Source organism: Cyprinus carpio, unplaced genomic scaffold, assembly GCF_018340385.1.
Source record: "Cyprinus carpio isolate SPL01 unplaced genomic scaffold, ASM1834038v1 S000006744, whole genome shotgun sequence".
In the NCBI taxonomy this organism is placed as follows: Eukaryota; Metazoa; Chordata; class Actinopteri; order Cypriniformes; family Cyprinidae; genus Cyprinus; species Cyprinus carpio.
The window spans coordinates 195,170-217,605 of record NW_024879343.1 but is presented as its reverse complement, the minus strand read 5'-3'; the positions used below and the strand labels follow the sequence as shown (position 1 = coordinate 217,605).

Sequence of the window (22,436 nt, the reverse complement as noted above, 5' to 3'; positions counted from 1 at the left end):
CACAGACTGTGGAAACATAACACTGGACTTCAAGCAACTTTGGCTATGAGCTTCTCCACCCTTCCTCCAGACTCTAGGACCTTGGTTTCCAAATGAAATGCAAAAATTGCTCTCATCTGAAAAGAGGACTTTGGACCACTGGGCAACAGTCCAGTTCTTCTCCTTAGCCCAGGTAAGATGCCTCTGACATTGTCTTTGGTTCAGGAGTGGCTTAACAAGAGGAATATGACAACTGTAGCCAAATTCCTTGACAGGTCTGTGTGTGGTGGCTCTTGATGCCTTGACCCCAGCCTCAGTCCAGTCCTTGTGAAGTTCACTCAGCTTCTTGAATCGATTTTGCTTGACAATCCTCAAAAGGCTGCGGTTCTCTCGGTTGGTTGTGCATCTTTTTCTTCCACACTTTTTCCTTCCACTCAACTCTCTGTTACCATGCTTGGATACAGCACTCTGTGAACAGCCAGCTTCTTAGGCAAAGAATGTTTGTGGCTTACCCTCCTTGTGAAGGGTGTCAATGATTGTCTTCTGGACAACTGTCGGATCAGCAGTCTTCCCCATGATTGTGTAGCCTAGTGAACCAAACTGAAAGACCATTTTGAAGGCTCAGGAAACCTTTGCAGGTTATTTGAGTTGATGTCACCATATTCTAATTTGTTGAGAATTGGTGGGTTTTTGTTAAATGTGAACCAAAATCACCACAATTAACCTTCTGGAGTCAACTAATGCGAATACGTGTTTTGTGGCATATTCTCCTAAGACCGAAAAGAGCTTAAATTACACTTTTGGTTTTGATCATACAGATAAGAGCAATACATCAGTCGAATCTGTAAAGGGTCTACTTTTATTTGTATTCACACATAATAACACCAAAACTTTTTGCATTTATAAAATAAAGAAAACAATCAGAGTGCGCTGTCTGCCTCCTTGGTTCTGTGTGATCTTCATTTAGAAACACATCATTAAAATGAACTGTAACTCAGCAAATACTCAACACAGAGACATGAGAGATAGATCTATAGAAAGCTTGACATGTCTACTTATAAACTGAGCAAGTCTTATCGAAATTAAATATTCTGTGATAAAGTAATCCAAATGAAAACAACGTGATGTCCAGTCTTTCACATCTCTCTTCATTATATGTAATGCAACCACGCCCACGCGCTATTGATATTATTATCGTCTACGTGAAGCTCGCCGCGGGTAACCGCCCACTTCACAGCAAACAAAGCAGCGAGACTGTACTTCACGTTTTTTTAAATGTTACTGTTCGCTTCACGCTGAGAGGATTAAGACATAATTCACCTCAATAAGACCACTGAGAGGAATAAGATTTGGATTACCTCAGAAAGAAGAATGAAGCGGCTTGACCCAGCAGAGATCATAAACATAAGTCTTTTTTATTATTAATCTACTTGTATTAGTTTTCATATAACTTGTACACATTTTAATAGTTAGACTTTTTCCAAAATATAATTCCTGACTAAATGTATAATCAAGTGAAACATCATGAAGTTTCATTTACATCATCTCAATGTTTCACGATGCCAGGATGTTTTTGTTGTTGTTGTTTTATGTTCTAACGTAAAACATAGACAGCAATAAGATATAAAAGTAATATGAGGTATGTGCCAGGTATGTGATGTTCATTTATATATTTCAACATGACATAATAGTAATGACTTTTGAACAGTAAGATTTTTAATGTTTTTGTAAAGAATTCTCTTCTGCTGACCAAGCTTGCATTTATTTGATCCAAAATACAGAAAGTTGCATTTGCTAAAGCAGTAATATTGTGAAATATTTTTACTATTTTAAATAACTGCTTTCTATTTGAATATATTGTCAAATTTAATTTATTCCTGTGATCAAAGCTAAATTTTCAGCATCATTACTCCAGTCTTACTCCAAGTGTAACAATATACACTATACCATTCAAAAGCTGGTAGTCAGTATATATAGAAATTAAACTTTTATTTAGCACACAAGTGATGATAAATACAATAATCATGTTACAAACGATGCTGTTCTTTTAATTAATCAGAAAAAAAAATATATATATAATAATAATAATAAATGTTTTTTTGAGTAGCAAATCAGAATATTAGAATGATTTCTGAAGGATCGTGTGACTGGAGTTATGATGCTAAAAATCTAGCTTTGAAAATCAGCTTTGATTGTACCTAATAAACTGTTTAACTGCACTCGCAAGTGAATCTCAAGTTATTTTGTGGGATAATTATATATATTCTAAATAAACTACAAACATAATATATACATTTATTTTGTCCTCACATTATTTCTTGTAACTCTTCCCTCTAGGTCACACACCTGACTGAAAGGCTCGTTATGCAGCTCATTATGCGGGCCTATGTCTTCTCAGGTGTTAATCACACAAATATTCATGGTCAATCACGCCTACTCGCATATGCCTTTTCGAAACAAAAAGTGTCTTAGAACATTTAAATCAATCTATTGTTTTCTGTGAGTGAGTAAACAAGATGATTTTCACATCGTTTTGAAGCAAAAATTCTAGTCTACAAGGTACGTTTGACAGTCTTGTGAACAAATGTTCTCTAGGTGTTTTATGACCTTATTTCAGTAACTTCAAAATTGTAGTTTTTCACTAACCACGCATAAATGTTGTTTTCTCAAAAACACAATCGTGTACATACATGCTATTTACATATTATTGTAGCCCAGTTTGTAGTGATTACAGTGTTATTAGACTTTAGCCATGTATATGTTTATAAGCAACTGAAAAAAGCACAAAAGTCAGGGGATGTCAAAACTTCTCCAGGCCCCCAAAACCCCTTAGACCCCAGAGGGTTAAAAGAACCAAAGACTTAAACTACTTCAGTCTGTGTGCATTGAATTTATTTAATACACAAGTTTCACAATTTGAGCTGAATTACTGAAATAAATTAACTTTTCCATGACATTCTAATTTATTTAGATGTCCCTACTGTCCCTACTGCAAGAATATGACACATGCTATGATTTCTGCTAATAATCCAACATATATTCAAATCAGTTGCCAGGACACCAGAATTTTTCCCGGTGCTCCCAATCCTGGCCATTTTAATGCACAGTACTTTCAAAATATTCTAACTTTAATTTCTAATTGGTATGACTTATTCTTGTAATTTTGACTTAATTCTCAAAATATTTTGACTTTATTCTCATATTGCTACAACTTTATTCTTGTTTTTTTTTCTAACATGGGACTAAAATGCCAGTGTACATAATGCTATACGCATATTCTCAAAATGTTGTCTTAAATCTCATTGCTACGACTTTATTCTCAACAATATGGCTATGACTTTATTTTCTTCTTTTTTTTTTTTTTTTTTCAAAATATTATGACTTCAATCTCGTAATCTTTTTTATTTATTAAATTTTTTAACATTATTTTTTTCTTTATTTTACATGGCACTAAAACGCCATCGTAGATCTTGTCTGGGTGTTTAACTGCTTCTGTTAGGCTACAGTATTTTCCGACTAGTCTTAGCAATAAAGCATCATGTTTTAACATTTTAAAATGTCAACATTTTGGCGAATGTTAAACAATTTTTTTTCAAGTTACATTAAAATGTTTGTTGCAATGAAAAAAAAAAAAGAAAGAAAAGAAAAACATTATAAAATTGCAATTTGGGAGGAAAAAGAAAGGTAAGTCACACATTCGTCCCATTTTGCATTTAGAAATCATTTTTATCACTATAAACAGCTAAAGGCCATATTTTCCCTCACTACTCAAATTGTTTAAAATGAACAGTATTCAGGCTATATAAATGTCAAGCCAAAAAGAATTAATTGAAAGTGAAACTGAATCCCTCTCTCATTCTGCACAAATCCAAATGTTTCCATAGTCGCCACATAATGAATACTTCACTCATTTTCGGCCTAAACAATCATTCACATATAACAACACAGTGAGGCTGTGGTCTCGCTGAATGGTACAGATTTTAATGTAATTGAAATGTATATATTTCAGTGATTTTAATAAGAAATCTAAAGCTAGCCAATTTAATAATTTTATTATAATAATATGATAATAATGTTTATTTTCTAGCGCCTTTAAATGTTTCATCTCAAAGCGCTGACTGAGTGTCATTTTTCTAAAATAGGGTTTTAATTCTGACATGATAAATTAGCTTTGGACAAGCACGTCCGCACGTTCACTTGGATTAGTTTCCTATAATAACATAAGAACTTAAATAGTTGTTTTTGGTCATAATAGTAGAACATCATTCATATAGCTACTTTTGTATATTAGGCAGCTTGAAATTTGGAATTGAAATAGTCAATTGAATGTTGTATATCTAGTTAAAAAAAATCTAGTCTAGTTATATTTTAAAACATACCTATTGTCAAGACAAAACATTGCTTGAATATTTAAATCTTGAATCTTTGTAACTTGAGTCTGAAACTTTTAAATAATCTAAACTTTTAAGTAATTTAAAGTGTTTGAAGTGGAATAAATCTAACATAAATTATACCTTAGGTTTAAGTCAGAATATACTAATATTAGATTTTTACTTTAAAATAATGTTATATTTTGAAATACATGTAGCACATTTAAAACATTCACTTAGAAAAAAGTGAACAAACTAACATCTCAGATCATCTGGTCTGTGACTCCTCTCTCACCCCTCCCGTATCAGTGAGAGAAAGAAGCAGTTAGACCCACAGTTTCACAATGGACAAGGCAAGGCTCTGTGAGTTTTTTTTTTATTTTTTATGATTCAACTTACACTAAATGCATTTTTTTTAAAACTTTAATTTTAAAAATTAAAATTTTAATTCGAGGTATGAACATCTTTGGGGTTCATCATTCTACTTCTGCTCTCAAAAACATAAAGCAAACATAAGGTGTTTTTAAAAATTCAGCTAAAAGTAAAAGAAAGATTTTGCTTTGTCGTTATATATATAATCATATATTTTAGTTAAAACCATTTTTATAATACTGAGAAACATTTCCTTTACTCAACAACTTGAATTGTTTGTTCGGGTGTTTGTGTGTACTTGTTTAACCTAAACCATGGGGACCAAATTTCCCCTCAAAGAGAATAAAACACGAAGAGTTTGACATTGTGGGTCTTATAAATCATACAAAATTATGTTTTGTTCCTGCTTGTTTTATTTATTTATTATAAGATGTAAGAAATATAAGGAAGATTTCTACGAGGTTGTGTTTAGGAGCAAGGGATAGAATATTCATTATAAAAATCATTATGTTTATGGAAAGCCTCCCATAATGCATGACAAATTGATGTGCCTGGCCATGTCAGGGTTCACATTACCCCTTATGGTTTGACCTGTTTAAATAAAATAGTTTATTCCATTACTTATTTTGTAATTGGTGTTTATAATTGACCGATAATCTCGCAAGAGATTCATTGATTAAGCAGTGTTTCGAACAATGACCTCTGTGCTAGCCATCCTCTATGACAGCGGTTCTCAATTCCAGTCCTTGCGACCCCCTGCTCTGCACATTTGTTGTCACACCTGATTCAGATAATCAGCTCGTTAGAAGTGAGCTCCGTGCATGAACTGTGTTCCCATTGACATGGTCCCTACACAGTGTTCATTGCTCCCTACTCCCTGAGCAGGGAAAATCTGTTGAAGTTTACTTCACTTCAGTACATTCATTCATGGATTTGCGGTGCGCAATGTCTTAACACACAGAAAAGTGTGACATCATATACCTCGGTAAATAAATACAATTTAAATTCACATCTCGCACACTTCTGTGCACTCTGAATGGAACACGCTTCGAACTGTAATCATGGCGGAAAATCCTGTGATGTCCACTTCGCAGGGCACTTACGTTCGAATAGAACAAACGTCTTAAGCGATAAGAGAGACATACAAAATTTAGACTATGGATGTTTTTATGGTGCTTTTATGCATATTTGAACTCTCTGAGGAAGCGTCAACCCCCCCACAACCCCCCCCCCCCCCCCCTCATTTTTATTTATTTAATTATTTATTTAAAATAAATAAGTACTTTTTAATAATTCACAATATATGTATAGTGCCACAATCAATCAATAATTAAATAAAAGTTTTCAATACAAATGAGCACAATTCAATCTGCGATACCACACAGGACCACAGGGAGACACCAAAAACCACTAAACCTACTGCATGAAGTCATTCAGAATCGCTAAACCTCTGACCACCTTCAGCCAGTGTCTATTATAAAACACTCTTAAAACACTCCAAATACACGCTGAACAGAATAATTTTATGACATCTAGATGTAAGTCACAATTCTCTCTGCAATATCTGATGAAATCAGCCATGTTTTCTGTCATGAGCCTGGCTCTTTCTTTCCTTTTCCACCCTCTTCTGGGCACTGGCCTTATTGCACAAGCACTGACACTCACCTGTCTTTAGCACACTCAATCACTTACTCTCCTCTTCCCAGCTGTTCCCTATCTTCTCCTGCTTTACTCTAAGTACATCACACCTGTCCCCTTTTCCCTCTGATTACGTTGGCTACTCCTCCTCTCTCTTCCTCCGGTCTCTTTGTCAGATTGTTCGTTAACCACTGATAGAGAAGTCTCATGTTGCATTTCCTCTCTATTTAGTCCTGTCTTGTCGTGGTTTCATCTAGCTGCTAGAATTATTTTGCTTTTGCTCTAACCTATGTCTGCTCTGTATCAGTGCTGCGCTTGATAGAGCTACTGCAGTACTCCGCTGTGCTTCATCTGTGTACGCTCCTGTGTGACCAGAGGCTAGCCACCGTCTGTGCCCGAGCTTCCTCGTTGAACTCTGTCTAAGCTTGAAGACAAGAAGATTTTTCCATTGCTGATTTATTGGCATTATGTTTTGGCTGTTTCCGTTGTGATTTTTTTCAAGAAGATTTCTGTTTATTCACCCTACTGGTGGTCTGAATTCAGCTGATGCCGATTTCTTAGAGAGCAGGGTGGCTGATGGCCGATATATATATATATATATATAAATATATATATATATATATATATATATATATATATATATATATATATATATATAAGTTGATTTTTTTTTTTTACACATCGGCCAAGCACAAAAACTTATCGGCTGATGCCGATTTTTAAAAAATGCCAAATATCAGCCGAGGCATATATCGGTCGACCACTAGTCATGGGGCGTAAGAGAGCACCGTGGAAAAAACAGGGTCTGAATCCAAGTGCAGGTTAAAGATTTAATGAACAAAAACAGACAAAGCAAAACAGAAACAGATCAAACAAGATCTGAAAAACAGCTCAAACAAGAACAGGACCAGGATGCAAATATGGCAACAAAAAGTGCGTGCAACAAGAATTTACAACTACAATACAATTCAACCAGGCAGAGTGGTGAGTGAGAGGAGAATATATACATACATATACAGAATATACATTGTCTGTGACAATGGGGAACAGCTGAGGGTGTAATGAGTGAACAGGTGTATGGAGTTAGGGGAAGGGAGTCCAGGAGGATGGGAGATGGCGATTTCTGGTGGTGAGAGGGAGAAATGCAGGGCCCGGACTCATGACAACTGGATCCTTGGACTTTCCAGGAATTTACCGGTTTAAACCGATTCAAATTAGTAATCAATAATCAATTATTTTAAATTAATTTATTAATTAATTATATTACTCTATGCGCCTCCCCTGACATCCTCTGGCACCCCACACATGAGGTAGACCTATTCTGCTTGAATTCGCTCACGTGATTGGTCGAGATAAGAGGTGATAAGATAAGATGGTTGCTTTCAATGTGAAACTATTACCTATATCTTACGCTTCTAAGCACCCACCCACCCCCGTCATGTCGAGTGACACTGTTTTGGCGGGGATTCATGCTGTGTGAAGAGCGCGCACTCTGCAGTTGTATGTTTCAATTTAAACTAAGAACATATCTGTAAACCTTTCATTCACAGAATGGACATCCTTGCACGAGGAAATATTTTTCTCTGGAAAAAAAATTAAGATGTTTTATATTTATCGTATCTGTATTTATATACAACTTTAAGTAAGTATAGACACTTTTTATACATTCAATTGTGTTTGTGTATGTGTGTACAGTAGGTGGCCAACCAGAATGAGCTTTTTACCACCCTGAGTGCCGCCGCCGCTGCGTCTGCAAAGTGCATTTGCAGCTTTTGACCGCTGAGTGCCACTTTAACCACAAGTTATTAAACAAACGCATCAAAGCACATTTTCACAAATAGCCGTCAGTTTTGCCTCGCTGATGTGTTACATCTGACAGCTGCAGTCAGGGAAAATGAAAGAAAAACACTGTAGTTAAAATATTTAAAATTCACAGATGAAAGTTTAGTACTTTTGAAGTTATGTTCGTTTCTTAGTACGAATTCAAGCAGGATAAATGTCAAGCCTATGAGCCTGTGCTTATTTTCTATTTTCTCTAAGCTACACAGTGTTACACACATTTAACAGGTGTGCAGTATATTTTATATAATATGAATTATGTGTTATATTATCCTAAAGAAATGGTGGTTTACTTTGCATCGGAGCATTAAAAGCGGTAGCCTATTTTAGTGAGATAGGCTACATGGATTTATATGCAAAATGTTAATATTCTCACATATTAGGCCTATATTTGTCACAAGTACATTTTTAATTTATATTTTAAAATTCCTTTAATAAAACAGCATGCATTTTTGTCACACACATACTTTGTTTTTCGTTACCTGTCCTTTATTTTGACAGATAACTACTTGGGAAAAGGATATCTACACTGATTAAGAAATCGTTGCGTGATTTATAAATTATTTCCTTTATTTTAGTAAAACGTGAGGCACTGTATAATTTTGCTCCCATTATTTAGGCCTAACTAAAACAAGAAACGAATAAATTAAACCTGCACGATTTAGCTAAATCATTGAAACTGAAAAGAATGGACGGATTAATAAAATGTCCTCGTGCTTAAACTCAAGTTCTCTCATTAAAATCAACAAAGTGCACACAATGTTAAAAAAAAAAGAGCTTCATTAATTGACAACTTCATTGATTTTAAAGGGAGCCTTCTTTACTTGCTTTCATACAATTTAAGTAAAGTAAAAAAAAAAATAATAATAATAAAAATGCAGCCGCATTTAAATGCAGGAGTGCATCCTATTCCTTAAAATATCAGCGTGCAAGATTTGCTGAGTGCGACGTGCAGCATTTATTCTTATTTGTCTACATTTTTTATCTTCATTACAAATCTTGTTTGGCATTATTTTGGATAATTTCATGTAAAAAATGATTTACTTTGTAATGCATATGCAAAATGTGAAACTGCCATCTTATTCGCAGTCTATAGCATTTTATAATTATTTGTACAATAATATTTAACTTAACCATCTTTACATCTTTATTATTTAATGCAAAAGAGATTTATTAAAACAAGTTTATGAGAGTCATGCATCCGTTTAATCTTGATCAAGAACAACAAATGATCAACGAATTGGAGTGGCATCGGCCTTTAGTCTCGGTTGTAGACTTGTGAAGATTATTTTTTAATGCGGATCCCGTACTGTAACCAAAAATAAATGTTCTATATTATTATTCATATTCAAGAGTTTGTGCAAAAATTATTAATGCACATGCATGACAGAGAGGTACCCCTCTAGATCACTTGATTTTTTTTTTCCTGAAAAGGAAATAACTTAAAATTAGGGATATATGAGAAATATATCTACAGAAAGCTTGAAATGTAAGCATTATGTAATCTGTGAAGGTTGCATTTTTCTTTAAAGGTACGTACAGTATACTATGGAGATGATAGTCAGCACTGTGAATTTCATCTTGCAGCCGACAAGAAAACATTTGTTTATTAATAAATAATTAAAATGTCTCCTTTTTCACAATTATTAGGCTACTTCTGCCTGTGCTTTTTGGCAAACCTAATGCATGTGCTTGAGCGTAGAATATATTAAGGCTCATTATGGATTATAGATGTTAATTTAATATAAACATGCGATTAGTTGAATGATGACTTAAATTAACGACTAGGCTACTAGTAACTAGAAAAATCTTACGTGGGGGGCAGACCTATTAAATACCCTCTAGACATCTCTGTTAAAGTTTTTAAAGCATTTTATATGCGTTTGCATAAATTCTGAGAAGATTTTCATGAATCCGGCCCCAGGTTTTGTCTGCAAATGTCACATCAGTAATGAATTGCCTAGTAATGAAGCTAAAAATAATTAGGCCTACATGATGTCTCAGAGCAGTTTCTTATTACTGCAATATATTTTTACATTTGTATTGCCAAAACGACTGCAGTGTTGCCGTGAACAATTAAAACTGAAAATAGTAGCTACAAAGCAACAAATACATTAAGAACATATGTTTTTGTCTCTTTGGCAGATGCACGTCTCTTTCAGCACTTTCTTTGTCTCTCTCTCAAAGATGCCTCAAAAAAAAAAAACATATTATATTGTAATGTGTCTAATATTCTGTATGCAGTTGCAAAAATGACAAAAGTGAGGCATTTGTCCTACTTTGACTAAACCTGCTCTGCAAGTTTGAAACCCTCATCAGAAACTGTCCATATGAAAGAGCAAGAGATTCATACCTTCATTTCAACCCCCACAAGCTATACAGAACTACCCCCAGACCCCAACCACCTCCAGCTGGACTGAATTTGATCTGTTGTTTTGGCCGTGAGGGCTGGTGTGTTGTCATGCTACTGGGTTGAAATATGCGGCCTGCACTCACAGCAGCCCTACTCTTTTTATTTATTATTTTCGCGCAGCCCATATTATTATTTTCACCAGACCATAATAATAACAAAGGCTTTAAGACCAAGCGGAATACTCTGCCAGCTGCTCCCGCTTCACAGCGAGCGTGACTCGTGCTAACTACACCCATGTTCACCGTCCACAAGTTTTGATTTTACAAAATCAGTTTGAGGCGAATACAACTTATTGATCATGAGCCCAACATTTAGCAAGGCAAGAAAACATTCAGTCTACCTGAAGGAAGACATATTTCACATTAAGATAAAAAAAAAAAATAGATATAAATATATAGAAATATAAAAAAAAAAAAAACTAGTGTAGGCTATTCTTAAACTTGGACTTCATTACATTGAAGTAAAAATCCAAACACCAGAAGCAACCTACACTCTCTAAGTGTTATTTTCTTTTTAAAAGTATGCATTTTTATTTATTCGCAGGCTATATGGTTGAAATAATATTTTAGTTAAAAACTTTAAGTGTTCATTGTTTAAAAAAATGCTTTATTGACTGACGTTTCATAGACCTTCAGTTGTTATGCTTTAAAATTCCATGCCATTCGTAATTTCATAATATTTTCACCTCCTAAATTACTACCCTTGTAAAGTCACAATTCTATAATGGTAAAATTTACTCAGACTGATGGCATTTTTTGTATGACATTAAAATTGTTTTTTAGAATAATTACACATAAATAAGTTAAGCAAAACAAATGTGATTATTTCTGAAAACTTTTTAACTGCAGGCAGATATGGGCCTACATTATTGTACATTACAAATATTTGGATCCTCCCTTATACTGTCCTTTATTTTCTTAAAAATAAACATTTTCTACAAGAATAAACACTATTTTCTTAAAGAATAAAATCTAAAGAATCACAATTAGCCCTTATTTTCCATTTCTGAAGTTAATTGGAAACCCTAATAATGATGTAATTATCGTTTGACTCCCCTGACAGTGACACCTTGCTCAAAAAAATAAAAACAAAAACCTCAGTTGTAGGAGATATGCGAGCGAATAATAGATTTAAAAAAGAAAAAAGTGGGTGCTTGGTTTCGGAAATAGAAAACAAATACAGGTCGTTATCACACAGTAAAAAATTATATGATGAAAAAGTCATAACATTTTTAAGTTACTTTAATTCAAAGAAATAATTTAAGCAATTTAAAGCTTTTTTTTATACTAGATTCAACTTGAATTTCAATGAATTTTTACTATTAAACTGACTTTAAAATCTCAAGGAGTTTATAAGTTGAAACAGCTGAAAATGTCACAGTGCATGTTAAATAGCCTAAATGAACTTGTATCTTGTGTAGTTTCCAAAGACCTTGATTGCATGTTACCATGAAACGAACAATATAATTAGATTTTTTAATTTATTTTTTTATTAACAATTCCTGTATAAAATGGGACTTGTTTAGGTTAGGGGAGATAATATATAGATTGTACCATTTAAGAACATGTATGAAAATTCCTTACAAATAAGTGTGTATGACAAGTGTGTATGTAAGTGTGTGTGTGGGTGCACATGTTCTGATATGCCCTTATGATGTTAAATTTGTTAATTATTTTACTTTTTTGATATTGTCCTTAAAACCAACCAATATCCTTCTCACATCCCATAGACAGAGATCATAGCACACCGTGTGGACAAGAAATGTGGACGGATGTCTGCATGTGGTCACCAGATGCCCCGGATGTGAGAGCTCAAAACGTACCTAAAAAGGTCAAAAATGAACCTTAAAAGTTCATTTGTGACCTATAGCTGTTCAAAACTGATCAGTCTTCATATTACAACCTGGAAGTCATGGGTCAATAGCAGAATTCCAAATATGCTAAAACCATATGTCATATTGACAGCTAGAGATCATTAAAAGGCCACAGATTAATGCCGGAATTTCAAATATGCTAAAACCATATGTCATATTGACAGCTGGAAATCATTAAAAGGTCATGGGTCAACACAATGTGGGTGGTCCAGGTCAAGCGGTCGATCACCTCAGGGTAAGAGGTCAAAGGTCATCATCAAAAAAAAGTTGACAGGTGCCACCAGTTATAAACTACTTTCAAGTTTTGCGTAGAAACAACTGTATGCCCAATTTTCTGTCATACACTCATTTCCTACACAAGGCCCATTGTGTTATATTACATACTAATCATTTTGACCTCTGTTTCTCACTTTAGGTGAATTTCATTGCCTGTCAGGTTTTTGGACTAGCAGTTGCATTCTGGTTTCGCCTCTGTCTCAATCCCCAGCGTAACACCCCTGAGGTTCGACATGCTGTTGCTACCATTATTGGAGCTTCATTTATTACGTTTTGCTTTGGCTGGTAAGGAAAACCTTTTCTGTTCAAAACTATATCGTTTTATGATACCAACATATTTTATGACATTAAACTTAAGTAAAAAAATAAAAAAAAAAAATAAAAAAAAAAAAAAAAAAAATAAATACAGTACAGGTCAAAAGTTTGGAAACATTACTATTTTTAATGTTTTTGAAAGAAGTTTCTTCTGCTCATCAAGCCTCCATTTATTTGATCAAAAATACAGAAAAAAAAATTTAATATTGTGATATATTATTACAATTTCAAATAATTGTTTTTAAATTTATTATACTTTATCATTTATTTCTGTGATGCAAAGCTGAATTTTTAGGATCATTATCACATGATCCTTTAGAAATCATTCTAATATGATGATTCATTATCAAAGTTGGAAACAGTTCTGCTGCTTAATATTTTTTTCAGAACATGTGATACTTTTTTAGGATACTTTGATGAATAAAAAGTAAAAAAAAAAAGAAGAAGCTATGTTTTTAAAATATAAATATTTTGTAATAACAGTATACACTACTGGTCAGTAATTTGGGGTCAGTAAATTTTTTTTTCTTTCTTTTTTTTAAATAAAATCAATACTTTTATTCAGCAAGGATGTGTTAAATTGATAAAAAGTGATAGTAAAGAAAATATATTATTAGAATATATATTATTAGAATTTTTTTTTTATTTTGAATAAATGCAGTTCTTTTTAACCTTTTATTCATCAAATATATTAGACAGCAGAACTGTTTCCAACACTCATAATAAATCAGAATATTAGAATGATTTCTAAATGATCATGTGATAGACTGGATGTTACATGTGACACTGAAGGCTGGAGTAATGATGCTGAAAATTCAGCTTTGCATCACAGGAATAAATTATTTTTTTTAAAGTATATTCAAATAGAAAACTATTATTTTAAGTTGTGATAATATTTCACAATATTACTGTTGTTTCTGTATTTTTGATCAAATAAATGCAGGCTTGATGAGCAGAAGAGACTTCTTTCAAAAACATTAAAAATAGTAATGTTTCCTAGCTTTTGACCTGTACTTTATATACATATATATATATACATATATATATATATATATACATATATATATATATATATATATATATATATATATATATATAAAGGCCAGGACTTGTTTTCCCTAACCTAAACTAGGATAAAAAGTGCAATTTAATAGAAGTTCCACTGAACAACACTGAACACTGAATGAGACGCCTTTTATTTATTCACTTGATTTTGAGAAGGTAGACTTTGTGAAGGACTGTGATGAAATCAATTGGAACATTATTAGAGAAGTATATGTTAGCCAGTTAGCCAGGACTATATGATAATTGAATTTTTGAGTGCTGAGAACATACTGTATAGCCTGAGCAGCATAGTCATGTGTCCCTTATGTGCCATATAAATCTGGGGTACAGAGGAAACCTTTTTCATGTATTCATGAAATTACTGCCTCCCCCGCCCCTGCACGCACACACATACTGTAGACACACACAGAATCAAACTGATGCACAGAAATGTGTTGTCATTGCTGGCCCGTGACTTTATCAGTAAACTAGTTTAGAAACCGAAAAAAGTTACATGACATTTTCAAGTAATAAGGTGGCAAGCAGTTAAACTTACAGTTTCACTCTTTAGTAAAGTTGTTGCTGAACACTGTTCAGCAACAACAGAGACAGAGAATTCACTCATGCGTAATCTCTCTCTCTAATAACTGCTTTAGTTTGCATACCAAGTCTTGACATAAAATATCCAAACAATGTCTTGAGGTGTGGTAACCATGGAAAAAGTGGAATAATTGACTCCAGTCCACTGAATTATTATTATTTTTTTCCCGTGACCTCCGGGGGTGTAATATGAAGATTGATTGATTTTGAACCTTGACATGTCAAATGTGAACTTTTCAGGCTCATTTTTGTCAATTCATTTCCGGCGACATCTGCAACATCAGCCTCATTCCATCTCATGGTCACTCTACGGTCATGTGAGGGAAGAAGGTATCAGCCGAATCTAATGATGTATAAACAATATCAAAATAAGTAAAGACATGAACAGTTTTAACATGCCGTAAGATCAGATCTCAATATGTTGGACGAGGAAATCCATGTTCTTTTTTATACATTTATACCTTATACGTGTATGTGTGTGTGTGTGTGTGTGTGTGTGTGTGTGTGTGTGTGTGTGTGTGTGTGTGTGTGTGTGTGTGTGTTTGTGTGAGTACATACACCGCGTTCCAAATTATTATGCAAGTGATATATCAATAGGATTTTGGTATAATAAAGAGTAAGTTTTTGTTTGTGTGGTTTGTCACATCTTTTTAGATAACTGGTATCAATCTCAGACAGGTTTGTTCAATAGTTTGCCAGTTCTTCTTAGGTAAATGGAAACCCTACTTAAAGAGGTTGTTCCAAATTATTAAGCAAGTCACAGTTCTCATGAAATATGGTGAGGAAGAAAGATCTTTCTGAAGATGAAAAGTATGAAAAAATGCAATCTCTTGCAAAAGGCATCAAAACAAACAATATTTAACGAAAAGCGAATAGAAATTATTGAAATGTCAAAAGATTTGTGAGTCACTTAGAGCACAGAAGATCTTGGTAAGATAAAGATTTATTAAGCAAAGTTTCTGTCAAAAAAATGAACTGTATTGTAATGCCAGCTGTAAAAAAGCCACTGCTGAGCAGCAGACAGATGTTTGAAGCTACTGGAGTCTCAAGATCCTCTCCATGCAGACTAGAAGTTGTGTGTAAAGCTGCGTTTCAGTCGCTGCTAACCAAACCTCACAAAGAGAAACCTGCACAGAGAGTGTGGAAAACTTTTGTGAATGTTTTGTCCATTAATAATAATTTCAAATCATAATATCACTTTAAAGTTTAAATAAACATTGTCCCTTCTGCATCTGAAGTCCTGTGATTCTTGCTTAAATTTCAACCTAAATTATAATTTATATTATATTTAATTTTGCTTCAAACGCTTTAGATTCTTTAAAAATTTCTACAAAGATTCAAGCAGCATTTTGTTCTAACAAATAGTTATGTTTTTAAAATATAACTAAACCACACACAACCACACCCAGACACCAATCAAGCGGTTATATAAAAGGAACTTATCTCTGTTTTAAAGATGGTAATAAATAAAATGTGACTAAATGTAAAACTCAATATAAAAATAAACATGGCTCTAAATCAACGCAAAATATTTACAATATAGTTTTATTTAAATATGAAAAAAAAAAGCCTCATTTTTCAGAGTGCTAAGATGTAGATCTTTATGCAGCAATGTCCAAACATGCATGAGTGATTTACAAAAAATGCAGTTAGTTTAAGTTGAATCATAAAAGAAACTCACAGACCCTTGGCTAATTCATTGTAAAACTGAGGGTCTGAAGCAGTCAGACTCCAGAGACACAGAGACGGGAGGGGTTACAGACCAGATGATCTGAGGTGTTAGTCTGTTAACTTTTTTCGTAAGTAATGTCACTGTTCACATTTTGCTAGTTGGACTGTATATGTTTTTAGGTATATATATACTCCTCTCAGAGAGCCGTCAGCATTTAGTGTTTATATAAATATATGATAATTAAGAAAATTTCTACTTGAGAGTTATTTTTACTAAATTGATATTTGTTTTAGGATAATTATCAATCTCCATATCCATACAATGAACTGTCAACACGAAAAGTAGGTCTTCATGTTTAACACTTACAATTATTACAACTAAAACATAACTTACCATTGCACTCAGAGCTACACATTCAGTAAAGTTTGAGGTTGTTCCACACTCTTGAAAAGGCTACAGACACAAAATATAAAGGAATTTTGTGTGCACAAAACCCCTATGTAACTCAAGGGTAACACTTTATAAACAACTTTCAATAATAAATCATTAACATACATTGTATGATGATTACTAGATCATTAATTAATATATAGCTACATAGTTAGAAATATGAGATAATTTGCTTGTTAATGTTTATGAATGTAAATTGAAATGCTTACAAATGTCATCAAACTTTCAAATCATATGATCTTTTTAAAAATCTTCAAATGATCTTGACAGATGACTTGCAATGATTAAAAGCTTCATGAATAAAACATTAACAAACATTATATAATGCTTAAAGGGGTGATATAATGCGATTCCAATTTTTTCTCTCTCTTTGGAGTGTTACAAGCTCTTGGTGCATAAAGAAGATCTGTAAAGTTGCAAAGACTAAAGTCTCAAATCCAAAGAGATATTATTTTCTAAAAGTGAAGAGTCAACCACGCCCCTCTGAAACGGCTCGTTCTAACACGCCCCCACACATCTACATGACTATTTGGGAAGATTTACATAATGCTGCCCAGATGTTCACGCAAAGAAAGAAGACTTACCTTTTGTTCTCATTGTAGTATTGTTGTTGCCGCCGCCGCCATGTCGTATAGATGCTGTGTGTTTCGTTGTGAAAGCGAAACTACTTTGTTTGGCCTTCCAAAAGAGGACACGACTAGAAATCATGTTTATATCACGTTTATAATGGGATTTAATGTTTATGTCTCCTCGCTCCGGCCGGACAGCGCTATACAATATGTTATGGGGCGTAACATTTCCATCACATGCTTCAGGTATTCGGCCAATCACAATGCACAGGATAGCTGGCCAATCACAGCACACCTCGCTTTTCAGACCGATGAGCTTTGTAAATATCGACATGTTTCAGAAGGCGGGGCATAGAGGAGAAACAATAATGTACAGTATTGTGGAAAATAATGTTTTGTTTTTTTTTTTACCTTAAACCACATTTCATTACACCAAATACACAAAATAATGTTCTTTTTAGCAGCATCATATGACCCCTTTAATGGATCATTAGTTCATGTTTACAAATGTCATTATACTTTCAATTTATATGATCATGCACTTTTTTAAAATATATTCCAAAATTATGATTACACAACGATTAAAAGTTTATTTGTTAATATACTTCTGAATGCTAACAAATGTCATTAAACTTTAGTTCATATATTATAAAGCTCTTTTTTTACAATTAAAATATTGTGAAAAATTTTGCTTAATTAGTCATTTTAATCACTTCACAAACTATTCATGTTAACATATTCATTAACTCATAATCACACTCTGTTAAGGTCACAAATCTTGTCTCCATTTGTTGTGTAGACTTCTATATACACATCTTGACAAATCATTTAGTAATGTTTTTTTATGTTTTTTCAGTACCCAATCTAAAGTGGAAACTATTTATCAATTGTAATTGTTTATTAACATTTACTAATCATTAGTACCTTTATGAGCAGACATCGCAATGGCAAAAAGTGTCCAAAATGACCGGAATCCACCTTATTTACACATCTGTCCAAATCATTTATGAATCATTTGTTCATGTTTTTTGCATGACCCATTCTAAAATGAAATCTATTCATCATTTGTAAATGTTTATAAATGTTTACTAATCGTTTTAGTACTTTTATTTTAATTGGACTTTTAGCTGCTGTGACATCATTTGTGTAAAGCATGGTTTAAGTTTGGCTAAATGCTTGCTAAAATATATACTTGTTAATTTATCAAAAAAATCTAATATAAACAGATTAAATCATGTTCCCTAATAGTAATCATCTTATCTCAATAGATGCAAATGTCTAGATAACAAGTCTCAGTTAGATTAAACACAGTACACATAGCAAAGGCTTTTAAATAATATAATAAATAAAAAGAAAACAGATAGAATAGAGCAAGCTAGTGTTAGAGGTCTTTTTTTTATAATTGTATAATAAATGAAAAGAAAATAGAATACAAAAATATTAGAAAGGTAGTTCGATTTTTTTTTTTATGAATTGAATTAGAATAGTGAGTGCTAAAGTTAGAGGGTCAAATAAAGATGCGAGAGATGTGTTTTAAGCTGATTCTTGAAGATGGCTAAGGACTCAGCTGCTCGGATTGAGTTGGGCAGGTCATTCCACCAGGAGGGAACATTTAATTTAAAAGTCCGTAAAAGTGACTTTGTGCTTCTTTGGGATGGCACAATCAAGCGACGTTCACTTGCAGAACGCATGCTTCTAGAGGGCACATAAGTCTGAAGTAAATAAAATTCAATTTAGGTAAAGGGGTGCAAAGCCAGTGGTGGTTTTGTATGCAAACATCAATGCCTTGAATTTTATGCGAGCAGCTATTGGTAGCCAGTGCAAATTGCTGCCGCGTTCTGGATTAATTGTAAAGGTTTGATAGAACTGGCTGTAAGACCTCCCAAGAGAGCACTGCAAAAGTCCAGCCTGGACAGAACAAGAGCTTGAACAAGGAGTTTTGCAGCATGTTCCAAAAGAAAGGGCCTAATCTTCTTAATGTTGAATAAAGCAAATCTGCAGGACCGGACAGTTTTAGCAATGTGGTCTGAGAAGGTTAGCTGATCATCAATCATAACTCCAAGATTTATGGCTGTTTTTGAAGGAGTTATGGTTGATGTGCCTAACTTGATGGTGAAATTGTGATGAAACGATGGGTTTCCTGTAACTACAAGCAGTATCTGATAGGTAAGACTCAAACCACTGGAGTACGGTTCCTGAGATGCCCTTTGCCAGTAGGGTTGACAGGAGGATCTGGTGATTAACCGTGTCAAAATCAGTGGACAGATCAAGCAAGATAAGTATTGAAGATTTGGAATCTGCTCTTGCCAGTCTTAGGGCTTCAACAACTGAGAGCAAGGCAGTCTCGGTTGAATGTCCACTTCTGAAGCCAGATTGGTTGCTGTCAAGGAGGTTGTTCTGTGTGAGAAAGGCAGAGACTTGGATGGAACACAGCTCGTTCAAGTGTTTTTGCAATGAAAGGAAGAAGGGAAACTGGTCTGTAGTTCTCTAAAAGACATAGGCTCGTATAACTCCACTACTTAAGAAACCCATCCTCAACCTGTCTAAATGATGAGGGGGAAACACCAGTGTGGAGGGATATGTTAATGATGTGAGTGAGTGCAGGTACAACTGCAGGAGAAATGGCTTGAAGGAGATGAGATGGAATAGGATCAAGTGGACAAGTAGTAGGATGATAAGAAAGGATGAGTTTGGAGACTTCTGCCTCAGAGAGTGAATAGAAGGATGTGAATAAGTGTATGTTTGCTGGTGAGATGTGCTTGATGGATTGTGGTGTGGAAAATTGTGCACTGATGTTTCTAATTTTATTAATGAAAAACGTGGCAAAGTCATCAGCTATTAGAGATGAAGCAGGAGGGGGAGGAGGAGGACAAAGGAGCGAGGAAAATGTTTTAAAAAGCATGCGAGAGTTAGACAAATTGTTAATTTTGTCATGGTAGTATGTCCTTTTAGCAGTGGAGACAATAGCAGAGAAGGAAGAGAGGAGTTACTGATACACATTAAGGTCAGTAGTATTTCTGGATTTGCGCCACACCCTTTCAGCAGCTCTAAGCTTAGAACGATGTTCGCGTAGAACATCAGATAACCAAGGGGCTGAAGGGGTGGTATGGGCTGGCCTGGAACAAGATGTAAGAGTGTCTAAACAAGATGTAAGAGTGGAGCAGAAAGTATCAGTAGCACAGTTAGCATCAAAAGATGCTAACAGTTTAAGGGAAGATGAAACCATTGCAGATAGCCGGGAGGGTGAGAGTGAGCGTAGGTTACGTCAAAATATGACATGTGGAGGGGTAAGTGATGTGTCAGGAACCATGTTGAGGTTAAGAGTGAGGAGGAAGTGATCTGAGGTGTGCAGTGGAGTAACCAGTTCATGATCAGTGGAGCAATGTCATGTGTAAATAAGGTCCAGTTGGTTGCCTGATTTGTGAGTAGCAGTAGTTGACACTCGGTTGAGATCAAAAGAGGCAAGCAGAGTGTGGAAGTCAGCAGACAGAGGTTTATATAGGTGGATGTTGAAATCTCCAAGCATAACTAGGGTAGTACCATCCTCAGGAAAGGTTGAGAGCAGCACATCTAATTCATCCAAAAAGTTACCTAGTGGTCCTGGGGGTCGATAGACAGCTACAAAATGTTATTATGAAGTGTTTCCAAATCCACTCGTGATCATTTGGGTATAATTTTGTAAATGTTGTTTTAAATGACCTTTTTTTCTTTCTCCACTAGATTTAATCTTTTTGTTCGGAAAGCAGATGACACCATTCACATTTCTTTGTTTGGTTGCATTTGTTTTAGTTGAAGACTCCTCTCTGGACGCCGTCAGCAAAACAATGTAAGTTCACGCTAATACTTAAGTGTGTGTTCATTGTAATTAATGAAAACGTACAAATACAGCATAAGGAAATTAAATTATAGTTCTTCTACACAAAGTGGTTTAAATTTGTGGATGTCATGGATGCACTATTTTCTCTCTAAACAACGCTTCAATAAATAAAGCACTGTTGATAATTAGTTATTTTAAGCAAAAGGTGGGATGATTCCAACCATTTTAGTCAATCATTGTGCTTGATCATGGTTTGATCTAGAAAACAGGCACCACTACACAACAGTGTACAACAGTGTGGTGTCGATTGTCTTAGTAAACATTTATTGTTTAAGAAAATGTGTGGTAAATAGTTTTTTTGTGCCTCAATAGCAGATTACCAAAATTGTTTAACATATTTGAATTTGTCACAATTGTAATTATTTGTTTAGCTTAAATACCCAGTTAGCAAATTGGTTGTGGGCCTTATCTGGTTGAATTTAGGCTATTGTTGTGGTCCACATACCACCACGGACCACTTCCCTTGAATGGCCCTTAAGCTGCTTGCCTAAAGAATACCAGAGCTGTGCCTGAAGCAGACCAAAACTACCCACAACAGTTACAAACACATACGTGATGAAATACAGAAACCAACAAACAAAAGACAAATGAAATACAACTCATATTTAGTATATTTTATAAAAAATATACTTAAAAAAGTAAAAGATTCACTCTCTTAACAATAACTTGTTTGGTTTACATTAACATCTTGTGAAGTCGTTCTTCTCTTTCTGCCACCCTCATGGTCACCAGCTAGATGAAACTTTTACTACAGCTCAGTTGTGTGCACATACAGGATTTCTTCTTACAGCCTCTACAATAGGAGCATACAAATACAGAGTTAATTAAAGCTGCAAGCAGCAATGAAAGGGCCCTCGCACCCGGGCTCACCGCCAGCGGGCGGGTTTAGTAAAACAGCGAACAGTGAGAAATATGAATTTAATGTGGTAAATATAGGAGGAATATGACAAAGTCATTTATATGTGCCAATCTTCCTGGTGCCAGCTGATGGCGCTATGACTATAACTGGCATGTAGATTTCTTCAGTCCAGCACTTTTATCAAACATATAAAATTTGGTGCAGATTGAACATGGTATGTTTGAGTTCGTATAAAGCATGACGTGTCCTATTGCCAACAGGTGGTGCTATGATCATAAATGAATATTGGC

The 22,436-nt window shown here is 34.3% G+C and overlaps 1 protein-coding gene across 5 annotated transcripts in view; it reads left to right on the top strand.

Annotated features, from left to right (window-relative positions):
* The window catches only part of mboat1 (membrane bound O-acyltransferase domain containing 1), a 175,976-nt gene that overhangs the window by 19,311 nt on the left and 134,229 nt on the right, over positions 1–22,436 (top strand). For 3 of the 5 annotated variants that reach the window (XM_042755702.1, XM_042755699.1, XM_042755701.1), the window contains exon 2: positions 12,900–13,045. In XM_042755702.1, the coding sequence (XP_042611636.1) occupies positions 12,900–13,045 (146 nt within the window). Of the gene's footprint in view, positions 1–12,899; positions 13,046–21,130; positions 21,237–22,436 lie in introns of all 5 variants that reach the window. The other 2 variants (XM_042755704.1, XM_042755703.1) reach the window with 2 other exon arrangements.